Raw genomic sequence first — 20,382 nt, 5'->3', positions numbered from 1 at the left:
AAGTAAATATTTACCCAAATATTATATGTTTGGTTGTTTCATATACCGTTAAAACCATTCGTTCGCGTTTACCTATATTGTGTGTTCCAATTTTCCCCATTCCGATTTGGTATTTACCAATCGTCGCTATTGGTACGAAACCTTACTTTGAGGATAAAATAATTGCAAATACTAATAATATGCAAAAGTTAAAGGACTCCACTTACAAAACATTGGCCAAAAATCAGGTGTGATTCGTAAGAAGTGATCAAATGAAGGCAGATGTGGCGCTCGTGTGGACAACTTTTCTGACTTGTATATGTATGTATGTCAATCTCAGACCAACATACGAATGAATAAAGAACTCGCGATTTCTGAATTCACGACGAAAGGTGGCAAATGTCCCAGCAATTGGAAACCAAAGATGCTCTGAAATTAGACAAAAGCTAACAGTGGGAGATTAGAAAGTTGATTAATATTATTCCGGTAGGTATATACTTTAAATTGTTTTCTATTTAACTTCATATACTTCATACTTCACTTTTCAGGCAAAGAAACTTCTAATTTTATCATTATGCGGGTTAATCTAAAAGTTATGCTTTTATGTCTAATTTTGGCGGTAATGATTATTACTGTTGGCGTTTACGTGCGTTGTGTAACTTTCTCATTTGGTCTTGGCGAACTTCAATCGAGGCGATCTAATGAGGATTTGTTCACTAAAAACTCACTCCGAATTGAGTCGACTTCGGCTAGCCAACTTCAAGACATAGAATGCTGTATTAACCAAGAGTACAATATTCACTGTAAACGAGATGAAATAGATAATGAGGTATACGTGCCCTTTTCCTTTCTCCATCAATATTTTGACGTAAATGGAGCTCTTTCCACCACCAGTATTGGCAGTAGCTCCGTGGCAGATTTAGCTAGATTTAACTGGATGCATAGTAATGCCAAGATCAATATGCCAAAGGGCAAATACGATCCTCATGGTGTTTTTATGTATTTTGCAAACTATAATGTAGAAGTCAGGGATCGCGTTAAATGCATCAGTGCAGCTGAGGGAGTTCCTGTAAGCATTCAGTGGCAGAAAAGTGGGTACTTCTATCCAACTCAAATAGCTCAGTTTGCCCTCTCGCACTATAGCAAGAACTTGACGGAGGCTGCTCCACGTGTTCACGTTTTGGAAGATGCTGATGCAAATCAAATGGAATGGCAGATACCAAAAGCAAGTAATTTGTCACGAATTTGGCATCCCAAATTTAATACAAATGTCATACAATTTGAAACAGCTATTGGGTATTCCAGTGCCATTTCAATCAACCCTCATCAGACTTTGGACCTTCTGTTAAGCGTTGACCTATTACTGGTAACAAACAGCAGCAGTTTAATGGTCACGGTTCTTAATCGGGAGACAAAATTAAAATATAGTCTCCACTATTTGCCAGCTGATCTTGTCTTAAGTGTCCAGGACACGAATATCTACTACGGCATGGGACGATTGTCGTTAAATCGATGGCGCCACCTTACTCGCGATCTGCATATCGATGTGCAAAAAGCTATTGTTTTTGGATCGAAACATTCACCAATTAAGGTACGCAGGACTGATTTGGAAATACTTACTATTTCATTATTGGGCATTGGATTCTATGACAACATTACATTGTCCACAAGCGAGCACTTGGCCCACTTCTATGATGCTGCCGAATGGTTGGTTCATAATCAGGATCCACAAACTGGTGGTTGGAGAAATCCAGTGCGAAGAAGTTTAAATGGTTTCGATGAACTAAAACCTGGTTGGATTTCGGCCATGGGACAAGGTCATGCAATATCCGTTTTGGCAAGAGCCTATTGGCACTCTGGCGGAGATGAGCGTTACCTTGAAGCAGCAGTAGCTGCACTGCAACCCTACAAAATTTTATCCCGAGATGGTGGGGTCCTAGCACAATTTATGGACAAGTATTACTGGTACGAGGAATATCCTACATCCCCTCCATCGTTTGTGCTAAATGGCTTTGTTTACTCCTTACTGGGACTCTACGATTTAAATAACACAGCTCCATCGCGAATCGCCTGCGAAGCAAGCAATCTGTTTATCCAGGGCATGCATTCACTTAAGCAAATGCTTCTACTCTACGACACAGGATCGGGAACTACCTACGACTTGCGTCATTTAAGTTTAGGTATAGCTCCAAATTTAGCACGCTGGGATTACCACGCCACTCATGTCAATCAGTTGCTACTATTGGCTACCATTGATGATGATCCGTTATTAACTCAAACTGCAGAACGGTGGAAGGGTTATATGTTCGGAAAACGAGCCAAACACAACTGAAAAAATAATATTGATTAAGGGTTATTTTATTATCCTAAAATCAAGTGATATTTAAATTTCGTATGTAAGTTAAAACAATAACTATCATTTTATTTATTGTTTAAGTGTTTTCTATGGTTTACTTTTACCTTATTTTCTGTTAAAAGTTAAATAATAATTAACTCGGTAATTTTGTTACTGCAAAAATAATCATTCCGTTGATAAAGAGCTGAACCATTTTGGCTCGTAAAATGTAAGTAACATATGTATGGATGTGTAGATATGTGCAGGAAATAAGTATCTTAAAATAAACGGATACAATAATTATACTACTAACAAAAGCATTAAGGGATATGTAATTGTACTTTGTCAATCAATTTTTTTAAATAATAAAAACGATTTCCTGTTACTTACCACCAAAACCCCCTAAGAATTTTTGTCAAAAAGCACTAATCAAAAATAAGACTGCTGCTAGGCAAAAGTTCAATTTTTTATTCTACATATATAATATATTCATATAATTTATTCGCCCCTTAGTATATGATGTAATCACAAGATAAGAATAACAAAATTTTAAGGTAATTTCAAAAATTTGTTTCATGTATTTAGTGGGCAAAATTAAAAAGATTTTGGAACATTGTGCTGTGTAGCGACTTCAAATTTTCATTACTTCATACATACATGTTTTTACTGTATATAAAAATTTGTATGTAAATTATTTCACAGCTAAAATTTAGTTTAGATCAATCAAAAAAGTAATTTAAAGAGAGAATTTATGTTGCTTCTTTTCGTTTTGTCATCAAGACCTTTGCGAGGAGAGCACATGTGAGCGTATTGATGGTGGTCCATTCCGCCGCCGCACCTCATGAATAAAAGCATTTTCCATTTGGGTGCAAATCAAATCGAAGAATATATTCGCTATATTGCTGTGAAATAACGATTTAAACTCAAACCCGACTTTAAAGTCTATAACGCAAGAATTGGGAATATCCTTTAAACCAGGACTAAAACGCCATTCGTTCAACAGATACTTAAAAAGACGTCCATCATGGCACTCAGACTTTACAAGCCGTGGTTTCTCTAACGTTACTCGCGAGGTATAGACTTCATTAAGTGGAGGGAAGCCAACAATGAGATCTGCCTTAAATCCTTGGGTGTCCTTACTATGCACATTAGATCTCTTTACATAGGGAACAAATTTGAAATAATTTGGCACATCTGAAACTACCTGGAACATGTCCTGCATGGAGTACCTATGAAAAAGTCATTTATTTATGTATATTTACTAAAAAAAAAAAAAAAAACGAAAGCCATACCCAACTAATTCTTTTTTGTTGTACCACCGATTTTTATTCCTTAGATCATTAAACGTTATGTAGGACCTCTGTATGCCATTGGAATAGGACCGTCTGCAAACAGTCCGCCGTAACACTAACAGTTTCACAATAATTTTGTACATACATATGTACAATCGTGTGCGTTTGTACATCATTTTAATGTTTCAAATTAAATAATTCAGAGTAAACCTTTACCTGCTGTGTTACTTAATGTATCGTTTAGTGCACTTATTAATTTTCCAAAGGCCGTTTTTAGCATCTTTAAAAAAATAGTTACCGAATTTGTTTGATTAGTGAAATAAGACTCCCACACCCTCCGAAAGGCGCCAGCTGATTTCCATCTGTATCAGTGTTGCCAGACCAGACAAAAATATACAACTTGTTCATTTTATTTTTAGGGGAAAATATAGTAACACTTGCTCCTTGATTCATTTTCGAAAGTTTGAAATATATTCCGTTCTTTTAATAATAACTACACAGTGTTATATAAAATTTCAAAGCGTACTTTAATTTCACATTATAACACAAAGATTTTTCTCCTCTTCCTTTGGCAATGCCAGTCCTGACAGCTCTTTTTGCTTCATTTCCAAATAAGTATTTTCATTTCGCTTTTCTAGCCACGCCGGCAGAGGATTGGCCCAATCCTGTGGTGGTTGTTTTCTTTTCTCCCAAGTGTCGTTTGCATAATGTGCCCTTAGTCGAGCAAGTCTTCGATGCTCTTCACTTTGAATAACAGCTTGTCCAGCATCTAAATCGTTGCCGTTAGATTGCTGGTAGCGTTCACAATTTTTGTAGTCCTTTAACCATTGGGAACAATCCGAGTCCCGTCCAAAAATAAAATATTGATGGAAACGAGCTTTTAAACTTACACAATCGTCATACTCATCTTTGTATAAGTGACATGTACGAATCTGGGTAAATACTGTATGTTTGCTATTGCCTTATTAAAAAAATGATTACTTACTGCCCAGGCGTCCACAAGACGAATTTTAGATTTACAGCTTGGTGACCGATCGGTTTGTGTCATTGTTTTAATTACATAAAAATTCGAGTGGTCCTGGACTTACCAGACTAACACAATTTAGTTGCCTTCAAATGAAGTAGCCAGATTGATAACAAAAATAAATTCAAAATTTGCGCTCCTTATGAGTTTTTTATACCCTTGCAAAAAGGGTATTTTAATTTTGGTCAGAAGGACTGTGCGATTAAACCGCCAAATTTACAATTACCAACAACACTACACTCCTAACCTGAACATCACAGACAAATACCTTAAAAATAACATAAATTGGGACTACCTAAACAATATAAACTGTTGAAACTTATGGTATCAGCAACTCAACTCTAGACTTATTCGCACATCTGACTACCTTTCAATCTTAAACAAAATTAAGTATATTTTTTGGTATACCATTATTTGGTATATCGCTCACTTTTGCAAACACGCGTGCACAGTTGGGCCTCTGCCCGGATAGCGTTGGAAAAATTTATTTTTTCGTGATCGGTTTATGGGTGCTAGAGACGCCCAAAGTTGAGACATTTTTAGTAAATGGGAATAAATGGTACCTTTCGCATCTTTAAAACTGAATATTGGGTGATTTCAACAATCAATCTAGGATTTTTTTGTTTTATCGGAAAAGTATAATTACTAAAATCGTCATTGAACTAGAAGCATTTAAAAACTACACTAAATATTGACGTTTTTTTAACTTTGGTAGGGTACAACTAACAAGGATCAACTAGGACACTGGTGAAATAGTTACCTATCAGATGTATGTACATACATATATGGTCCCCACGTTCGAAAATGTGCGAATTCGATGCTTAAGCTATAAAACTAGGATAACCTCGCCTAAAAAATACGCTGCAGGTATAGGGAAGAATAAGAGCGCATGCATATTTTGCTGTAAATTGTGCATTGTTGATTGTTAATATTGCAGAATGATGTATTAGAAAATTCTACTTGACCATATATATCCGTCTTAGAAATATTTAATTTTTATTTGTCTAGCTGCTAACGGAAATAAGTATATCTAATTTTATGTAATGGGTAATTAGTTTACATCAAGCTTAATACTTTTTGAATTTCCCCATTTACCTTCTATTATGCATTTCAAAATCAAGTGGTTGAAATTTACTTTGAAGCTTGCTTACCACTTCCTGAACGAGGGTGAACAAAAAAAAACAAATAATATATGTACATACATATGTATATACATATGTACATATGTACCTTGTGAAGATGTACATAGAAAGAAGTAGGTAATATGCACCAGCTGAATTCTTTCTTGATAGAAACACGTCTTATTGTTAGAGATTTCTTGAACATTATAAAATGACATCATTAATGAAAGTTGTTGCATAATTTCTAAACAAACAAAATCTGCGCGTATACTAATCTAGTTTACACACCAAATATGAAGGCTCTAGCTAGTATAGTCTTTGAGAAAATCGGTTTTATTTATATTATTAAATAGACTCGATAAATGTACATAATACACGAGTCTACATACCAAATTTAGTGACTCTAGCTCTTATAGTAGAATATTCACATGTATGGAATAATAATCCACCAGGTGAAAAAATATTTTAAATTTCGAACAACAAATGTACATATGTATGTACATATGTCTGTTAAATTCGCCTCATAGCACATGTTATCTCGCTCATACTCACAAAAACACACGAGCACTCTAACGCCGCACAGTGGGTCCTTTTGGCATTTTACATTGCAAAAATCGTAGCTTCTAAACCAATAAAGCGAATTTAAAAATAATAGTGGATATAAAAATAGATTCCAAAATTTCAATCCGATCGGATAAATAGAACACAAGTTACAGTCAATATAAATCGGTTCAATCGCTGCCGGCAGCGCTGCTTGCTGCCTACTACGTCATCATCAAATCAACAGAGCACATGCATACACACACGGACGCAACGCTACATGAACTGTATGTGTATGCGTGCGTTGCGTTGCTTAGGGAATGAGGGAAGAAGAAGAACAAATTGTAGTTTGTATATTGATGAATTTTTTTTTGAACATGTAAAATTATTATTGTCAAGGACTGCAAGGGTATATAAAGTTCGGCATAGACGAATTTAACTTCTTTGATTTTTCAATCACAAATGGAATTTTTCATTCTTTTAAACGACTATGTAACATTTTATAATGCTTTAATTTGATTTTTTAACATAATTACAAAAACAGAAAAACAGAGCTTTTTGCACATAAGCTAGGATTCATTTTAACAACACTTAACTTTAATATAAATAAATAAATAAATTATGCATTTATCCATAACCTGCTTCAAAATATTCACATATTATACCCTTGCAGAGGGTATTATAAAATTGGTCAGATGTTTGTAACGCACAGAAGGAGACGTTTCCGACCCCATAAAGTATATATATTCTTGATCAGCATGAGAAGCTAAGTCGATATAGCCATGTCCGTCTGTCCGTCTGTCCGTCGGTGCGTACGCGTTTTACTCAGCCATCTTAAGAGCTATCGGGATGAAATTTTTTTTGGGAGCTTTTTTTTACCCGGGTGAGATAAAGTATGAAAATCTTTGGGATCGGACTACTATATCATATAGCTCTGGAACAAAAATTTTTGCAAAAATTGGAGTATCCCCATGAAATTTACCAATATAATAGAATTTGATATAAAATCTCAGATCCCAAAATTTGACCCTGATCGGATAAATAGAACACAAGTTACAGTCTATATAAATCGGTTCAATCGCTGCCGGCAGCTCTGCTTGCTGCCTACTACGTCACCATCTGTTAACAGAGCACATGCATACACACACAGACGCAACGCTACATAAACTGTATGTGTATGCGTGCGTTGCTTTGCTTAGGGAATGAGGGAAGAAGAAGAACAAATTGTACATAGTATGAAGAGTAAAATTGTTTTGTTTGTATATTAATGAATTGAGTTGCAGAAAAGAAATTTTGAACATGTGAAATTATTATTGTCAAGGACTGCAAGGGTATATAAACTTCGGCATAGCCGAATTTAACTTCTTTGATATTTTTTTTTTTTTTCGTTTCTAACGCTCTTTTTGTTACTTTTTTTACTTATTAGTTATTTATGAGAGATTTGTGCATGCCATTGGAGGTTCAAATCGGTTCAAATTTAGCGAATATAAGAAAAATGTTTAAGAATCAATATAGTTGATGGTAACGGTAATACATATTTCGTTTTGATTGTCAGTTTCTTTCATTGTAAGATATTGTAGCACCTGGTTGCTGTCTGAGGTTCCAAATTTTTAGAGCAACATAGAAACCGACAGCACTTATAGTAATGTCATGTTTGTTCCACTCCCATTTTCGCCCCCCGCAAGTTATATTAAACCGATTTTCTCAAAGGCTTTTCTAACTAGAGACACCAAATTTGCAATGTGTACTTGCTTAATACGCGCGCAGGTTTCGTTCGATAAAAAAACTTTGCCCACTTCCGTCATCAGAGACATTAACAGTAGAGTTGTCGTGCCCGATGGACCCGACCTGATGTATGTCCACAGTGCGATCAAAATCTGAATAGACCCCCCACTGAAGTTAACACCCGGGTGCTCAGAGGAACTGCAATGCAGTCGACCCAACAGTCAGTCAGTGGCGACATTGACGAAACGGTCGAGAGGTAGACCATCAATATCTGTGAAGCTGCCACTTCTTGTAAACCACACCCCAGGCAACCCAATTGCAAATAGAGAGATGTGATCTCCGACGCAATAAGGGACAAGCGTAGGCTGTAGGGTTTTTCAGTCGCAACCCCATAGACAAATGAGATCTTAATGGAGCCACCAAGCATTTTAAGGCGCTCTTCTTAGAATACAGAAATGCAGTTACCGCTAAATACTTGGAAAGCCTCGATACCAGTAACCCCGAAAAAAGCATCTGATAAACTACAAGATACCTCAATGAGCCCACTAGCAGGAGAATCCCCATTCGGGGTACCAATGGAGCATGGTGCAGATCAACAGAGGACATGGCAGTTTGTCACTCATGTAGCCAAAACCTTCACTCCATTCAACTGACTTCCTGGAATCTCCATGTCAAATGTCCCTCTCCATCAGCAGACTTACTTCGGAGGAAGCGAAATCTGAAATTGACAGACTAAAAACCACAAAAAACCCAGGATACGACGGAGTGGATGCGGTCACCCTGAAACTTCTTCTTTCGCGACCAATCCAACTTCTTGCATGCCTATTCAATGGTATATTCGATCTTGGTCATTTCCCATCCCACTGCCGTTCCTGGACTATATCATCCCCACCACCGGCCCCTCTATACCTTATATTCAAATCATACCTGGCAGATAGAACATTCTACATTAAATGTGACTCCGCAGTGTCGCGGTGTCCCCCAGGACATCGTCCTCGGTCCCATCCTGTGTACACTATCTACACAGATGCGTTCAGAGGAACTGCTTCAAATCCTGGTCAGGCCTCAGAAATCGTCCAGAGGCAGCTTGATATGATTAAAGCTTAGGGTGCTCAGGTGGAGAACGCCGTAAACGCAACAAAATCCTCTCCCATCACGTTCGCCACACAAAGGAATGACTGCCCACCAGTCAGCCTACATGGGACTCCCCTACCCTCAGTGAAGTATCTCAGCCTAACTCTTGACCGAAGTCTTAATTGCAAAGCTAACATCAAGGCTGAGTCGATGCTACTGAAATTAAAAACACGAAAGTTGCACTGGCTCATCGCCATAAATCGCAGCTTAGCACATCAAACAAGATTCGGCTTTACAAGTCCACTGTCACTTCAACGTGGAAATACTACAAAGGTTCGAAAAAAAGGTGCTACGTAGATTGGTCGGTGCCCCCTTCTATGTCAGAAACTCTCTTCTACACAGGGACAATTTTCATACTTTATCTGCTGTTTGTAACGCACAGAAGGAGACGTTTCCGACACCATAAAGTATATATATTCTTGATCAGCAAGAGAAGATGAGTCGATATAGCCATGTCCGTCTGTCCGTCCGATCGGACCACTATATCATATAGCTCTAGAAGAAACATTTTCATAAAAATTTAAGTATCCCCATGAAATTTAGTACGATGATAGTATTGGAAATAAAAACTCAGATTCCAAAATTTGAATCTGATCGGGTAAATAAAACACAAGTTACAGTCAATATAAATCGCTTCAACCGCTGCCGGCAGCGCTGCTTGCTGTCTACTCCCTTCAGTTTTAAATGTCGCCGGGGACAAAATCGCCACATATTCCGAACCACTGACGTCGACAGGCAAAAATTCGGCCAGCGCATTTCATGCTGAGGTTAGCCGAAGACACCCGAACGAGCTAATGTCGTCATTGTACATATATGTATGTATATGTATAGTAATATATCCGCCACTCCATCCACTCACACCACTAAATTTCCCACTCCAATCACATACATAACTTGACCCCCCTTTAGTCTACAAAACAGCGGATGTTTACTGCAACCGAGACTAAACAAAAATCCTATAAACAAATGTCCCCAAAAAATCTTCCAAGCGTGAGAAAGCTTCGTAAGCAAAAATCAATAAGCCAATCAAAATTCAGATCCCTTGTCACCAGATCAAAAGCTCCCAATACTAATATCAAAAGCTTTTTAACCGAACTTTAATCATATCTGCATGAATAATCATAAGTTAGTTCTTAAGACGCTTTGTTTCAATAAAAATCGTTTTTGAGTCTCACCAATCCATATTTTTTTTAATTAATAAACCAGAGGGCCGGGGCTAACTTTGACCGCGTCAAAGTTTGTATACCCTTGCAACTTTTTTGATAACTCTTTCCTTACCTATTAGCCATCAATGTGGAAGAACGTTTTACCTAAAAAGGCTTATACTTGCGAAAAAATGGCCTACAATCGTAGGAAATAAGGAAGATATTGATCATAGTCACTGTTTTCGACCGATCGTTCCTATGGGAGCTATATGATATAGTCATCCGATCTTGATCAAATTTGGCACAGTAGTTTATAGGCGTAATAAACTCTCTAATATTAAGTTTCACGATAATAGCACAGAAAATAACGAAGTTATTGAGAAAAGTCACTGTTCGTGACTTTGGGGTTTGTATGGGAGCTATATGATATAGTGGTCCGATCCGGCTGAATCCGAGATATACAACCCCTGCAGTATATACAAGCCTATTTGCAAAATTCAGCTCTGTAGCTCTTACGGTCTAGGAGGAGTTTGCGTTGATCCAGACGGACGGACGGACGGACCGACGGACGGACCGACGGACGGACGGACATGGCTATTTGAACTCGTCTCGTCGTGCTGATCAAGAATATATATACTTTGTATGGTCGGGATGCTTCGTTCTATGCGTTGCACACTTCTGAGCAAAATTAATATACCCTTTTTGCAAGGGTATAAAATTGGATTTATAACTGGCGCAGTCGGTAGGATAAAACAAAATAATTTAGTGCGTGCAAAACTTTGTGTATAAGCGACCGGTACGGATATCGAATCTAAGGTTGCGTAATAAGCACCGCTACAGATATCAAATCTAAGGTTGGCCCGTGATCAAGACTTTTTGTGCTAAAAACAAGTAAAGGAGCTGTAAGCAACTAAAGCCCAAAGCCCTCGAAAAATTTTTTTTTTTCGTTTTATCGTTTGAAGTTCTAAATATATTCTAATCCAAGATGACACTGGAACTATCAGAAACACATCTGAAGCAGGCACTTACCATGCTTAGACAGTTGCCCAATTTCGATGGTAACGCTTTGACCCTAAACACGTTCATACGGAGAGTTGACTACATTCTACAACTCTACCCGACGAGGGACATCCGTCAACATAGCTTAATGTACGGTACTAAAGAGATGCAGCTTACTGGAGATGCACAACAGACATCACAACTAGCGCACGCCAACAACTGGAGCGAGTTGCGGGCCGCCCTCAGAGTTAAAAGGCGATGCCGCCAACACCATTTTATACACAAATGCCATGAATAACGCAGTCAAAGAAGTCGTTATAAAAAGATTACCAGACAAGCTTTATATGACATTAGCGAAGTTTGATATTTCCCACTCCAATCACCCACATAACTTGACCCCCCTTTAGTCTAAAAACCGGCGGATGTTTACTACAACCGAGACTAAACAAAAATCCTATAAACAAATGTCCCCAAAAAATCTTCCAAGCGTGAGAACGCTTCGTAAGCAAAAATCAATAAGCCAATCAAAATTCAGATCCCTTGTCACCAGATCAAAAGCTCCCAATACTAATATCAAAAGCTTTTTAACCGAACTTTAATCATATCTGCATGAATAATCATAAGTTAGTTCTTAAGACGCTTTGTTTCAATAAAAATCGTTTTTGAGTCTCACCAATCCATATTTTTTTAAATTAATAAACCAGAGGGCCGGGGCTAACTTCGACCGCGTCAAAGTTTGTATACCCTTGCAACTTTTTTGATAACTCTTTCCTTACCTATTAGCCATCAATGTGGAAGAACGTTTTACCTAAAAAGGCTTATACTTGCGAAAAAATGGCCTACAATCGTAGGAAATAAGGAAGATATTGATCATAGTCACTGTTTTCGACCGATCGTTCCTATGGGAGCTATATGATATAGTCATCCGATCTTGATCAAATTTGGCACAGTAGTTTATAGGCGTAATAAACTCTCTAATATTAAGTTTCACGATAATAGCACAGGAAATAACGAAGTTATTGAGAAAAGTCACTGTTCGTGACTTTGGGGTTTGTATGGGAGCTATATGATATAGTGGTCCGATCCGGCTGAATCCGAGATATACAACCCCTGCAGTATATACAAGCCTATTTGCAAAATTCAGCTCTGTAGCTCTTACGGTCTAGGAGGAGTTTGCGTTGATCCAGACGGACGGACGGACGGACCGACGGACGGACCGACGGACGGACGGACATGGCTATTTGAACTCGTCTCGTCGTGCTGATCAAGAATATATATACTTTGTATGGTCGGGATGCTTCGTTCTATGCGTTGCACACTTCTGAGCAAAATTAATATACCCTTTTTGCAAGGGTATAAAATTGGATTTATAACTGGCGCAGTCGGTAGGATAAAACGAAATAATTTAGTGCGTGCAAAACTTTGTGTATAAGCGACCGGTACGGATATCGAATCTAAGGTTGCGTAATAAGCACCGCTACAGATATCAAATCTAAGGTTGGCCCGTGATCAAGACTTTTTGTGCTAAAAACAAGTAAAGAAGCTGTAAGCAACTAAAGCCCAAAGCCCTCGAAAATTTTTTTTTTCGTTTTATCGATTGAAGTTCTAAATATATTCTAATCCAAGATGACACTGGAACTATCAGAAACACATCTGAACCAGGCACTTACCATGCTTAGACAGTTGCCCAATTTCGATGGTAACGCTTTGACCCTGAACACGTTCATACGGAGAGTTGACTACATTCTACAACTCTACCCGACGAGGGACATCCGTCAACATAGCTTAATGTACGGTACTATAGAGATGCAGCTTACTGGAGATGCACAACAGACATCACAACTAGCGCACGCCAACAACTGGAGCGAGTTGCGGGCCGCCCTCAGAGTTAAAAGGCGATGCCGCCAACACCATTTTATACACAAATGCCATGAATAACGCAGTCAAAGAAGTCGTTATAAAAAGATTACCAGACAAGCTTTATATGACATTAGCGAAGTTTGATATTTCAACAGTGTCTAATTTGAAAAAAGTAGCCCAGAGAAGGGTCAATATGAAAACAGCTCCACAGAGAAACCCAAAACTAACAATCAAAGTAATTCAGGAAATTCGAATTACAAATCAAACCAAAACAAATGAGGGCAGAACTATTATAAGCAAAACCACCAATACAATAATTCAAATCATACCAATTTCCAAAATAACCAACAGCTTCGAGAAGAATTTCAACAAAATCTTAATCAGGGCAGACAAGAAAATCCCTCTAATTATCAGATTCAGAATCAACCTCAGAATCAAAACCCTGTGGTAAATCAACCCACTAAAAGGCAAAGAGAGAGTACCAGTGGTCAGAGTAAAATGGAATGGTCCGAAAATTTTCATCAATCAGCCTCGGATAAGATAGTTCAGACAGAACAGTTGGATCAAATAGATCAACCGAATACCTCCAATCAAATCCCTATGTCCAACTAAAAGTCAATAACATTCCTTTAAAGTGCGTTATAGATACAGGCTCTTCAATAAATATTATCAACGAAAATTATTTCAATTTTCCAGAAACATCAGAAAATTTAAATGTTCAAACAATAAAAGGAATAATTGAGCTTAACAAAAGCGTATCTTTTGCACCAAGCAAACTTTCCCCCAACCATCAAAAATTTTATTGCCATAAATTTTCATCAACATATGACATACTATTAGGTAGAAAATATCTCAAAGCATGTCAGGCCGTTATTAATTACGAAGAAAATAGTGTAACATTATCAAATCACAAATTCTATTTCAAATACACCAATAAAGAAGAAAAAGAAGAATCAATACCTTATCCTCCCCCAGAGTTTGAATATTAAGCATTCGCACATGAAATAAATAACGGTATCGAGGAAAGAAACGAATTTAGACTTGATCATTTAAATTCAGAAGAAATAGAAATGTTAAAGAAAATATTGCATAAATACCCACAAATCTTTGACGAAGAAGTTAATAAACAAATTAATGAAATGATAGAACAGGGAATCATTCGGAAATCGAAATCGCCCTATTGTTCACCAATCTGGATCGTACGTAAAAAAGAGGACGCATCCAAGGAACAAAAGTTCCGCCTAGTAATCGACTATCGTAGTCTAAATGAGATAACTGTCGATGACAAGTTCCCAATACCAGTAATGAATGAAAAATTAGACAAACTTGGAAAATGTCGCCAAGGGATTCCATCAAATCCAAATGGACCCTAAGTCAATCGAAACATTTTCAACTAAACATGGTCATTACAAGTACACACGAATGCCATTTGGGCTAAAAAATGCACCAGCCACATTCCAAAGATGTATGAACAATTTATTAGATTTAGATTTAATCTATAAAGATTGTTTAGTCTACTTAGACGATATTATTGTTTATTCCACCTCATTAGAAGAACATTTGGCATCACTAACAAAGGTCTTTGCTAAATTGCGCAATGCTAATCTAAAACTACAATTAGATAGGTAAATGCGAGTTCTTGAAAAAGGAAACAGAATTTTACCAAAAAAATTGAACAAAAAATTGATAGTCTATCAGCAAATAGCGCCCAAAATAATGAACTTAATCATATCATTGAAGCAGTCAACCAAAATATAGAACTCCTAAATAATCTTACTATTCAACAGGATGCAGATAAAAAATTAAATATACTAATGTTCAACTTAGAGCATTTTACAGAATACATAGAAGACATAGAGTTAGGAATGCAGTTGACAATATTTGGAATATTTAATCCAAAACTTTTAAGCGATCAAGAAATATTTAACATATATACAGAAAAACTTTTAAATATAAAAACATCTACTTGGTTAAAATCAGACACAAATGAAATATTAATAATTTCGCATATACCTAGACAAATATCTAAAACATCGCTATTCAAAATTATATCCTATCCAGATGAAAATAATAACACTTTAACAGAAAATATTCAAGAAACTTACTATATTCAAAATAATAAAATTTATCCAAAATCAACCAAAAAACAAGAAATAAATGAGTGTATAGTTGGCATTATTACACAAAAAGCAACAGAATGCAAATACACAAAGATGTTCAAAACCAATTCAATTAGTTATGTAGAACCCAATATTATCGTAACTTGGAACTTGCCCAAAACAAATTTAAAACAAAATTGTAACCAAAATAAAATATTCATAGAAGGAAATAATATAATAAAAATATACCACTGTGCAGTTAAATGAAATATCAATAGTAAAAACATTACAAGATTATACCCAAAATATTTATGTAACCAACAATGTAACAAAACTAGAACCAATCTCTTATATCCAAGCTAAACAAATCATTTCCGAAAAAACTGCGTATAACAAAATATTTAATATCATAACTACCACAACATTTATAATTACACTAATAAGTTTAACCCTATATCTTATCTATAAATTTAAGTCAATATCAAAAAAATAATTATTACACAAATTAAGAATGAAACTTTTGTACAATCAAGTGACTCAGCTTTTGACAATCCCGTTTTACATGAATTGTCCCCATCCCAAGAAATTTCACTTGCAACACAGCAAGCACTTCCAACTCTATACCCTGTATTTCCCGCCTGAGCACAGGCTATTTTCTACGTGTTGGGGGAGTAATATATCCGCCACTCCATCCACTCACAACACTAAATTTCCCACTCCAATCACCCACATAACTTGACCCCCCTTTAGTCTAAAAACCGGCGGATGTTTACTACAACCGAGACTAAACAAAAATCCTATAAACAAATGTCCCCAAAAAATCTTCCAAGCGTGAGAACGCTTAGTAAGCAAAAATCAATAACCCAATCAAAATCCAGATCCCTTGTCACCAGATCAAAAGCTCCCAATACTAATATCAAAAGCTTTTTAACCGAACTTTAATCATATCTGTATGAATAATCATAAGTTAGTTCTTAAGACGCTTTGTTTCAATAAAGATCGTTTTTGAGTCTCACCAATCCATATTTTTTTAATTAATAAAAGAATAGGATTTATAACTATATACATATTTCTCATTTAAAAAAAAAAATCAAAGAAGCTAACATCGGCTATGCCGAAGTTTATATACCCTTGCAGTCCTTGGTAATAATAATTTTACATGTTCAAAATTTGTTTTCTGCAACTCAATTCATCAATATACAAACAAAACAATTTTACTCTCATATTATCACATATGTAAATTTCATAGCATACTCGATTTTTATGAAAATGTTTCTTCTAGTTCTTCTAGAGCTATATGATATAGTGGTCCGATCCTGATGGTTTTCATACTTTATTTTTCCAGGGTAATAAAAACCCCCCCAAAAAAATTTCAGCCCGATAGCTCTTAAGACGGCTGAGTAAAACGCATACGCACAGACGGACGGACATGGCTATATCAACTCAGCTTCTCATGCTGATCAAGAATATATATACTTTATGGGGTCGGAAACGTCTTTTTCTGTGCGTTACAAACATCTGACCAATTTTATAATACCCTCTGCAAGGGTATAAAAATTGGAAGAAGTAAAAGCATGATGATTTTTGTCCACGCCACTTCACTTCGTTCGTCAGTGCATTGTTGTTATTGTTTTTCCCAACTTCTGAGCGTGTCGCTTTGTACTTTTCGCTTCTTTGATCATTCGCGATTGAGTTTCGTAACGGCAGTGTATACAGTAATAAAGATAAGTGTTATTAAAATATTATGAAGTTTTCATTCCCTAATCAATTTTGTTTTTTTTTTTTCAGAATCCATCCAAAAACCCAATCCGGATGAGCCGGCGGAGAATGTGCTAAGATTGGTTGGCACAAGCCAAATGAAGTAAAGCAATAAAAAACGTAAGAAAAATGTAAATATAAATACATATTTAAATTTAATGTAATATATTAAAGAATAAAAATAAAGAAATTTAAATGTAATGTTATTAAATAAAAATGAAGTAAGTAAGTCGCTTCGCCGACTTGGGTATACCATACACCAGGTGAAACAAATTTTTTTAAATTTCGAAAACCAAATGTACATATGTATGTATGTAAATTTTTTTTTACATGCTTCATATGTATACACTCGGCAGAAAAACTATGCGTACAAGCTCTATGTGAAACTTTGTTTCTAAAAAAATTATATTTCTAATTAAGATATTGACGAAATTATATTTTTAATGATAAACGCATTATTTATGAATAAGTTGGGCAAATTTTTTTTCAATATCTATTATAGTTTATTTTTTATAATTAAAAAACTAAAAAACAACGAATTTCAATGCAGAAAAAGTATGCGTACAAACTAAAGAAACTAACAAAAAAGGCACTTTTTCGAAGAAAACAAAGAAAAATTAATAAGATGTTGGATAACCTTTCCTTTTTATGGTATCTGCCAATCGTTTTGGCATTGACATTACCAATTTTTAGGTTTTCATCTGACGAAATTTGATGCCACTCCTCCATGATTACATTTTTCAACATCTCCTTGGATGTAATAGTTCGTAGGCGAATCCTACGCTCCAGGACATCCCAAAGATGTTCAATGGGGTTAAGATCTGGCGACTGGGGTGGCGAGTGCAGCTGGTTTTTGGTGTTATACAGCAACCAAAGCTTCACGTTATGGGCTGTATGTTTGGGGTCATTGTCTTGTTGGAACCAATAGTTTTTACCCAGGCCCAATTTTTCGGCACTTTCGTGCAAATTGGCTTTTAAAATATCCGTATAAGCCTTATGGTCCATTGTTGACTCGATAAAGACCAGGTTGCCCACCCCATTTGCTGCCATACACCCCCATACCATCACACCGCCACCACCGTGCTTAACCGTTGGAGCAAGATTTTGCACATCAAGGGCTGTGCCGGTTTTGCGCCATACAAGTTTGCGTACTTTTATGCCAAAAATGCAAAATTTACTTTCGTCGCTAAAAATTACGTTATTCCAGAAGTCTGGAGACATTTTTTCATATTTTTTGGCAAAATCCATCCGCTTCACTTTGTTAGATATGAGAGGCTTCTTTCTTGCAACTCGAGCATGTAACCCCTCCTTTTTCAATATTTTTCGGATTGTGTCGACATGGAGATCTTTGCCAAACTTCTCCCTTATGTCCTGACCAATCTTTGGAGCTGATATGCCAGGATTTAGACGCACAGTTTTTAGAACGACTCTCTTCTCTCGTTCGGTCAGCAATGATGGCCTTCCAGTACGGGGCTGGGACTTGACAGAGCCGGTCAAATTAAAGTTTTGCAATACTCTCTGGACAGAAGAGTGTGTTCTGCCAACAATACTGCCAATTTCCGTAGAGTTTTTCCCTCATCCCGCAGTTTAAGGATGAGATTTTTCAAATCGGGATCTATTTCTTTAGACTTATTGGCCATTGCGAAATTTTAAAGAGAATGAAAAAATTTGTCAAAACAAAAGCCATTTGAAATGTATCAAGGCTTTAAGTACAGTTATTTGTTATTAAACGGTAATTAAAGTTCAATACAAAGCATAAAAACAGTGGCTTCTTAGTTTGTACGCATATTTTTTATGCATTGAAATTCGTTGTTTTTTAGTTTTTTAATTATAAAAAATAAACTATAATAGATATTGAAAAAAAAATTGCCAACTTATTCATAAATAATGCGTTTATCATTAAAAAATATAATTTCGTCAATATCTTAATTAGAAATATAATTTTTTTAGAAACAAAGTTTCACATAGAGCTTGAACGCATAGTTTTTCTCCCGAGTGTATATGCTATCTCACTCTACAAACACACGAGCACTCTAGCGCCGCTACTAGACAACGGCCAATTCTGGCCTTGTGGACCGCGTAGTAAAATACGTTCATACGCATATTTTACATGTTTCTAGTCCGATTTTAATAAAATTTGGTAGTTTGGTAGAAATAGATAAGATAAATTAGTCTGCCAAAATTAAGTGCGATAGTCAAAAAACTACAGGAGGAAATTGGTTTTTTCTAAATTATGGAGGCGGAAGTGGGCGTGGCAAAATGTGAAAATATATATACTCTGCGCGCATACTAAGCCAGTGTACATACTAAATTTGGTGACTTTAGCTTTGTTAGTTTTTGATAAAATCAGTCTTGTTTAATTTGCGGGGGGAAGTGGGCATGGCAAAATTTTTAAATAGACAATATCTGCGCGTCTATTAGTCTACATACCAAATTTGATGTCGGTAGCTGTCATAGTTTTTAAGAAAAACAGTTTTATGTGATTCCTGGGGGCGTAAGGGGGCGTGGCCAAAATTCCAATTAACTCTTTATATTTACATACTACACGAGTATACATACCAAATTTGGTGGCTCTAGCTCTTATAGCCTCCGAGATCTGCGTGTTCATACGGACGAACGGATTTTCATTTCTACTATTACTTAATGAATATATGTATGTATTTAATGTATGTAAGTACTGTTTCGCAGATGTAAAAAAAATTGTATTTTTAACCCTTGCAGAGGGTTTTATAAAATTGGTCAGAAGTTTGTAACGCACAGGAGACGTTTCCGACCCCATAAAGTATATATATATCAGTACGAGAAGCTGAGTCGATATAGCCATGTCCGTCTGTCCGTCCGTCTGTGCGTATGCGTTACTCAGCCGTCTTAAGAGCTATCGGTCTGAAATTTTTTTCGTGGGTTTTTATTACCCGGGAAAAATAGAGTATGAAAACCATCAGGATCGGACCACTATATCATATAGCTCTAGAAGAACTAGAAGAAACATTTTCATAAAAATCGAGTATGCTATGAAATTTACATATGTGATAATATTGGATATAAAAGCAGATCCCAAAATTTGAATGTGATCGGATAAATATAACACAAGTTACAGTCAATATAATAATCGGCTCTGCTCCCAGCTCTGCCGGCAGCGCTGCTTGCTGTCTACTATGTCTTTCGTCATCAACAGCTGTTACTCTAGAGTACATGCATACACACACAGACGCAAAGCTACATAAAGTGTATGTGTATGCGTGCGTTGCTTTGCTTTGGGAATGAGGGAAGAAGAACAAATTTTAAAATAAAGAGTAAAATTGTTTTGTTATTGATGAATTGAGTTGCAGAAAACAAATTTTGAACATGTAAAATTATTATTACCAAGGACT

At 36.3% G+C, this 20,382-nt stretch overlaps 3 protein-coding genes across 6 annotated transcripts; 1 reads left to right on the top strand and 2 right to left on the bottom strand.

Annotated features, from left to right (window-relative positions):
* Positions 1-138: 138 nt before the first annotated feature.
* Hsepi (D-glucuronyl C5-epimerase) lies at positions 139-2,712 on the top strand. Of its 4 annotated transcripts, none has more exons than XM_068287904.1 (3): positions 139-300; positions 372-465; positions 528-2,712. In XM_068287904.1, exon 3 carries the CDS (start codon positions 554-556, stop codon positions 2,309-2,311), a length of 1,758 nt encoding a protein of 585 aa, XP_068144005.1. In that variant the 5' UTR covers positions 139-300; positions 372-465; positions 528-553; the 3' UTR covers positions 2,312-2,712. The 4 variants fall into 4 exon arrangements, with proteins under 4 accessions (XP_068144005.1, XP_068144006.1, XP_068144007.1 ...); XM_068287905.1 differs by having other exon boundaries at positions 139-304; XM_068287906.1 differs by having other exon boundaries at positions 140-465; positions 528-1,208; positions 1,269-2,712.
* Positions 2,713-2,861: 149 nt separating this feature from the next.
* On the bottom strand, positions 2,862-3,977 carry LOC137575362 (coenzyme Q-binding protein COQ10, mitochondrial). The gene is made up of 3 exons (XM_068287909.1): positions 3,823-3,977; positions 3,607-3,721; positions 2,862-3,543 (listed from the first exon to the last, which is right to left on the bottom strand). The coding sequence occupies exons 1-3, from the start codon at positions 3,884-3,886 to the stop codon at positions 3,090-3,092; spliced, it is 633 nt and encodes a 210-aa protein (XP_068144010.1). The 5' UTR covers positions 3,887-3,977; the 3' UTR covers positions 2,862-3,089.
* Positions 3,978-4,054: 77 nt separating this feature from the next.
* LOC137575363 (synaptic plasticity regulator PANTS) lies at positions 4,055-4,697 on the bottom strand. The gene is made up of 2 exons (XM_068287910.1): positions 4,592-4,697; positions 4,055-4,538 (listed from the first exon to the last, which is right to left on the bottom strand). The coding sequence occupies exons 1-2, from the start codon at positions 4,652-4,654 to the stop codon at positions 4,140-4,142; spliced, it is 462 nt and encodes a 153-aa protein (XP_068144011.1). The 5' UTR covers positions 4,655-4,697; the 3' UTR covers positions 4,055-4,139.
* Between the last annotated feature and the right edge of the window lie 15,685 nt (positions 4,698-20,382).

Source organism: Drosophila tropicalis, unplaced genomic scaffold (genome assembly GCF_018151085.1).
Source record: "Drosophila tropicalis isolate 14030-0801.00 unplaced genomic scaffold, ASM1815108v1 contig_573, whole genome shotgun sequence".
Classification (NCBI taxonomy): Eukaryota; Metazoa; Arthropoda; class Insecta; order Diptera; family Drosophilidae; genus Drosophila; species Drosophila tropicalis.
Note: the sequence above shows the minus strand (reverse complement) of the source record. Positions and strands in the feature narration are given on the sequence as shown.